At 53.5% G+C, this 6,402-nt stretch overlaps 1 protein-coding gene across 1 annotated transcript in view; it reads left to right on the plus strand.

Moving 5' to 3' along the window:
- The window catches only part of CHRNB2 (cholinergic receptor, nicotinic, beta 2 (neuronal)), an 8,620-nt gene extending 4,206 nt beyond the window's left edge, over window positions 1-4,414 (plus strand). The window contains exons 6-7 of the mRNA XM_005867707.2: window positions 1-38; window positions 3,360-4,414. Coding sequence (XP_005867769.1) covers window positions 1-38; window positions 3,360-3,530 — 209 coding nt within the window. The 3' untranslated portion in view covers window positions 3,531-4,414. The remainder of the gene's footprint in view (window positions 39-3,359) is intronic.
- The last annotated feature ends 1,988 nt before the right edge of the window (window positions 4,415-6,402 follow it).

Below are 6,402 nucleotides of genomic sequence, written 5' to 3' on the forward strand. Positions count from 1 at the left end.
TCGCGGACCACATGCGCAGCGAGGACGAGGATCAGAGCGTGAGTGCGCGGGACTCAGGGGTGGGTGCGGCGGCATCTGGAAAGCAGTCGCGGGGTGGATAGACCCGCAAAGCTGGTCGGGCGGGATGCGGGGAACGTGAGGCCGCTGGGGGCTGGGGGCTGGGGTGCAGGCCAGGGTTTTGGATTGGCTTCCAGGAGGAGGCGCCGCCCGAGCTGGAGTCCTGCGGGATGACCTTGCGCTTCCTGGGGACCAGCGCCCGGTGGGGAAATGCCCCCTGCGGGCATCGCTAGTGGCGGAGGGCGGCCGGGAAGGGGAGGAGGCCCTTCTGGGTTTGCAGCTGGCCTGTCCCCGCCGCTTGCATTCCCGAGCCCAAGTTGCTAATCTTCAGCTCTTAGCACAGACGAGACTGAGTTCTTCCTGTGCCCCACGGGAGCAGGGAAGGCAAGATTAAAGGCAGTGGGAGGGTGTGGGGAGTGGGGAGGAGTGGGTGTTAAGAGGATCCAAGAGCCTGCTGGTGCAGGAGACAGTCCCAAATCAATTTACCGTTTCTGCTCTTCTGGGTCCAGGGGAATGGCCTCGTGAAATATGGATGGAGGTAGGAGAAGTGGGGGCCGGAGCTTCTGAGACTCGCCCCCGGCTTTCTGCACAGCTGGCAGCTCCCCAGAAAGGGGACTCCCATGGTTTCCGAATCTGAGAGCCGAGCGTGAAGAGTTGACATGCCCCTACTCTGAGTGCCCCCGCGCGTGCGCGCGCAGCCTTTGGGTACCTGGCTAGTTCCAGGCAGCTGCTCAGCTGTTGCCATGGTGACCAGTGAGGTTTCTGCTGGGTCGCTGCCATTCCAGTTTGAGGGTGAGGAAGGGGGAGCTCCTGCACCACTGTTTGGGGGGCGGAGGAGGAGGACTTCAGAGCCTGGCGTTTGAGCAGGTCCCGATGGCAGAAGAGGTGTTGCCCAGGCTGGAGGTGATGGGTGGAAGCCTCGGAGCCAGCAGAGGCCGAGTAGGGGCTGCATGGGTGGGGGTGGAGGTGCGGGAATCCAGCCAGCTTCTCACAGCCCCGCCCCTGCTGCCGTCCACGCCTGTCATGTGCGTTTACCCGGCAGGGTGCCGGGGATGCAGTGACCTACTTGGCTGCCCCACAGGCATCTCAAACTCGACCTGTCCCAAACGGAGTGCTTGCTCTGCATCCCACCCACTCCTCTTCTCATCTGCTATTTTAGGAAATGGCATCACCTTCCACCTGATGGGTCAGACTAAAAACCTGGAGTGACTCTCGACTTCTGGAGTCATTCTTTTTAAAAATATATTTTTATTGATTCTTTTTTAGAGAGAGAGGAAGGGAGAGGGAGAGAGAGAAACATCCGTGTGAGAACATGGATCAGCTGCCTCGCGCCTGCTGCCTATGGGGGATCGAACTCGCAAGCTGGGCATGTAGCCTGACGCAAATCCAACTGACAGCCTTACAGCGCACAGGATGACGCCCAACCAACTGAGCCACACCGGTGTTTGTTTTTCCTTGTTAATCCTCACCTGAGGCTATTTTTTTTTTAAGTACTTGTGTTGATTTCAGAGAGGAAGGAAGGGAGAGAGAGAGAGAGAGAGAGAGAGAGAGAGAGAGAGAGAATCATTGATCGGCTGCCTCCTGCACACACCTCACTGGGGTTTGAGACCACAACCTGGGCACATGCCCTGATCGGGAAATTGAACCATGACCTCCTGGTTCATAGTTCAATGCTCAACCTCTGAGCCACACCGGCCATGCTCACCTGAGGATATTTGTTCCTTTGCATTTTCAGAGAGAGTGAGAGGGAGGGAGAGAGAGAGAAACATTGATGTGAGAGAGACACATTAATTGGTTGCCTCCCTGCATGCACCCCCATAGGGGGCAGGGAATGAACCCACAACCCTGGTGCATGCCCTGGACCAGGAATTGAACCTGAGACCCTTTGGTGCACAGGGTGATGCTCCAACCACTGAGCATGCTGGCCAAGGCTGCTTTTTTTTGTTTTTGTTAACCTCACCTGAGGATTTGTTTTCATTGGTTTCAGAGAGAAAGGAAGGGAGAGAGAGGGAGAGGGATAGAGAGAGAGAGAGAGAGAGAGAGAGAGAGAGAAACATAGATGTGAGAAACATGGATCGGTTGCCTTGAGTACATGCCCCAACTGGGGATTGAGCCCAAAACCTAGGTATGTGCCCTAGGAAATCGAACCCGCAATCTTTTGGTGCATGGGATGATGTTCCAACCAACTAAGCTACCTGGCCAGGGTGTAATTCTTTTATTTTTACTTATTTTGTGCCCATCTCTCTCAGTAGACTGTAACCCACAGGATGTGTTTGTCTTGCGCTCATTATAGCCCCAGTGCCAGCATGGTGCCAGGTACACAGCAGGCACACCTGTGACATGAATGAGTCATTATTCAGCTGCTGACTAAATGAAGGGCACAGGTGCCTCCTTCCCATCCCCCAGCTAGCGGGGCTGCAGATGAACATGTGTGCTAAGACCTGGGCTCAGGCTGGCGTGGAGCAGCTCCGAGGGGAGCCAGAGCTTCCTGAAACCCACAGAGGTCATTGCCTTTTTGACTCATTTGTTCACATCTGGGACTTAGTCCTCACCGTCTGGGGCCTGCGTGCTCAAGATGATACTGTTGGATGGGGCTCCCCGTGCAGTCATGTAAGGAGCAGAGGGAGCCATTCATTGACTAATTCAACACCCATTTACTGGTACTCTGTGTTCCATGTGCTGGAATTACAAAGATGAATTTGACGGGCCCTTGTGGTTTAGGAGCTGAAGGAAGAGGTATGGGGCGGGGCAGAGGGAGGGGATGCAGATATGCAAATTGGAATGGTAACACAGTGCAGTATAAATACTGTGCTAGAAATGTGTACACAGTGTTAAAGGAACCCAGAAGGGACAAAGGTTCATTCTTATCAGGGGCATCAGGAAAGCTTTCATAGGAGAGGTGACATTTGATTTGGGCTTTGAAGGATGTATAGGAGTTCACCAGGTATAGACAGAGAGGACAGGAATTCCAGACAGAAAAGAAACCCAAAGGCATGGAGAACTGAGAGCCCATGTGGGGTTTGGTAAATTTGAGTTAGAGCACGGAAGAGGATAGGAGGCTCATGTTGTCATGGTGGGTCTTGATTCCAGATTTGGGAGTTTGGATAGGTCCTGAAGGCAGTGGGGCCACTGCTGGAGGCTTTGGAAAGGTCACTCTGGGATCTTGAGGGAGAGGCGTGGTGTGTGTGTGTGTGTGTGTGTGTGTGTGTGTGTGTGTGTAAGGTGGGACCTGCTTATACCCATTCCGCTCCTATCTTGCATGATGTGACTGATATCCTTGGGCATCATTTGTCTCCGTCCAGGTGAGCGAGGACTGGAAGTATGTCGCCATGGTGATCGACCGGCTGTTCCTTTGGATCTTTGTCTTCGTCTGTGTCTTTGGCACCATCGGGATGTTCCTACAGCCTCTCTTCCAGAACTACACCACCGCCACCTTCCTCCACGCAGACCACTCGGCTCCCAGCTCCAAGTGAGCCTCCCTCACCCAGCTCCACGGCCCTTCACCCCTCTGCCCTCTGTTGTACAATCGCTTTGGGTGGAAGAGGATGAGCTACCAGGAAGAGGGGCGCTGCCCACAAAGATCCATCCTTCCACGTCACCTGGAGCCCCTCCCCCCCACACAGCCAGCTCCACCTGGCAGCTGGGCCAGCCGCTCTCCTCCTCCTGCACCCATAGTGTTGCTGGTTGAGGATGAAGGCCGAGAAAAGGAGGGTGGAGATATCAGCGACTTCCAGCCTGAGGAAAGTGTGAAGGGGAAGGGGCCACGAAGGGGCCAGAATCTTCCACTGCCTTCCAGTCACGGGAAAGGGTGAGAGGGACAGGGGCTCCAGCTCTGTGCTGGGCCAGCCCAACACAACGGCAGCTCAGAAGGGAGGAGCGAGAGGAGAGAGGCCTGGGTGTGACCGGATGCTTGCCTCAGCCCCAGGGAACGGCAGCTGGGCGGGTGGGCCTCACAGGGGCACAGGTTCCTGCCCAGAGGGTTCGTCTGCTGCTGTGGTCAGACGCCTGGAGGGAGCTTCCAGCCCGGTCCCACCGCCCCAGCTCCCCTCATCCCGCTGAGGGATTCTCCGCACCCCCTGGATTTCCTTCCTTCTTGCTCGGCCAGGGTGTGAAGGGCAAGGCTGGGTATTGGGAGCCTCTGAGTTTTGAGTCTTTGCGTGACCTGCTTGGAGCCTGAGGTCTGAGGACACACACTTTGGGGGAAGGGCAAGTTCACAGGCTGTTTTTTACCCCCATTTGAACTGACTGGTTGTTTGAAGTAAATGAAGGATGTTAGCTGTAAGCAGAGCCAGCCTTTTCAATTTTTTTAAATATTTTTTTTTATTGATTTTAGAGAGAAGGGAGAGGGACAGAGAGATAGAAACATCGATGAGAGAGAAACTTCCATCGGCTGCCTCCTGCATACCCTACACTGGGGATCCATCCTGCAACCTGGGCATGTGCCCTGTCTGGGAATCGAACCATGACCTTTAATTTTTTTAAATATGTTTTTTTATTGATTTTAGAGAAAAGGGAGAGGACCGAGAGATAGAAACATCGATGAGAGAGAAACATCCATCGGCTGCCTCCTGCATACCCTACACTGGGGATCCATCCTGCAACCTGGGCATGTGCCCTGTCTGGGAATCGAACCATGACCACACGATTCATAGGTCAACTCTCAACCACTGGGCAACACTGGCCTTTTTGCGTCAGCAGAGCTGGCTGCCAGGAGAGAGGCGGCTGTGGAGGCCAGCGGGCAGGGCGGGAGTGGCCGCATCAGCACTGCTCCTGCTCCGCCCTCCTCTTCAGGGCTGTTCTTCCTGCTCTCGCCCCTCCTCTCACCCTGCCCACCCAAACCTGAGCAAGATTGCGGTGGGACAGGACTGCTGCTGCCAGCAGCTCCCCAGAAGGCATCCCATCCTGTGAGTCTGTGGAGGCTACGTTCTGACACTGCTCCCAGGGGACAGCTGGAGGCCACCTGGCCTGTTAGCACAGGAAACAGACCTCTTATGGGATCTTCTGTCCCCGTCCCTGCCACGTGACTGGCTCTGATTTATGGTCCCAGCCTGTGCTCAGTGGCAGGTCACAGAGGGGTCAGTCTGCCAAGTGCACTGAGGGGTCTGGCCCCCACACACCATGCTGTTCTTGAGCCCAGCTGGACTCCTGTGCCCCCAGGCACAGCACAGGTTGGGGTGCCAGTGGGTGAGAGGAGACCCACGGCATATGCAGAGCGCTGGACCGGGGTCCCATTCTGGATTCTAGTCCCAGCTCTGCCACTGAACCGTCCTGAGCAACCTCTGCCTTGTTAGGGCTCTGCTCCCTCATCTATGAAATGGGGACAGTGATGACCTCTTTATGGGGCTGCTGTGAGGATGAAGGGCTGTTTGTGAGAAAGCCCAGTGTGCTCGTGGGCACAGAGTGGGTGATTTATTTCTGTGGAGTCAGCTGGTGGGAATGGGGTCGCCTGTCATGTCTCCCCCTAGACCCTTGCTTACCCTCTCTCTCTCTTTCTTTTTAGTTTTTATGTACTTTTTATTTTATTTAAAAAAATCTTTATTGTTGAGAGTATTACAGGTGCCCCCCTGTCCCCCCACCCCACTGCTTCCCTCTACCCGGGTCCTGCCCCACCCCAGGCCTTCACCACCCTATTGTCTGTGTCCATAGGTAAGATCTTCGGTTAATCTCTGCCTGCCCCTGCCCCAGTTCCCTCTGAGATTCGTCAGTCTGTTCCATGCTTCCATGACTCTGAGTCTGTTTTATTCACCAGTTTATTTTGTTCATTAGATTTCTTCTTCGTTTATCTTGATTTTTAGATTCGATTGTTGATAGATATGTATTTGTTGCCATTATACTGTTCATGTTTTTTATCTTTTCTTCTTCTTCTTAAAGAAGACTCTTTGCCCTAGCCAGTTTGGTTCAGTGGCTAGAGCGTCAGCCTGAAGACCGAAGGGCCCTAGGTTTGATTCCGGTCAAGGGCACATACCTTGGTTGCAGGCTCCTCCCTGGCCCGGGCCCTGGTCAGGGCACATGCAGGAGGCAGCCAGTTTATGTGTTTCTCTCCCATCAATATTTCTCTCTGTCTTTCCCTCTCTCTTCCACTCTCTCTAAAATCAATGGAAAAAATATTCTTGGGTGAGGATTTAAAAAAAAAATGACTCTGAGTCTGTTTTATTCACCAGTTTATTTTGTTCATTAGATTTCTTCTTCGTTTATCTTGATTTTTAGATTCGATTGTTGATAGATATGTATTTGTTGCCATTATACTGTTCATGTTTTTTATCTTTTCTTCTTCTTCTTAAATAATACCCTCCAACATCCAATATAAGAAAAGGCTAATATACAAATTGTCCCCTTGACCAGGAG

The sequence above is a fragment of the Myotis brandtii genome, unplaced genomic scaffold (assembly GCF_000412655.1).
Source record: "Myotis brandtii unplaced genomic scaffold, ASM41265v1 scaffold250, whole genome shotgun sequence".
NCBI classification, from domain to species: Eukaryota; Metazoa; Chordata; class Mammalia; order Chiroptera; family Vespertilionidae; genus Myotis; species Myotis brandtii.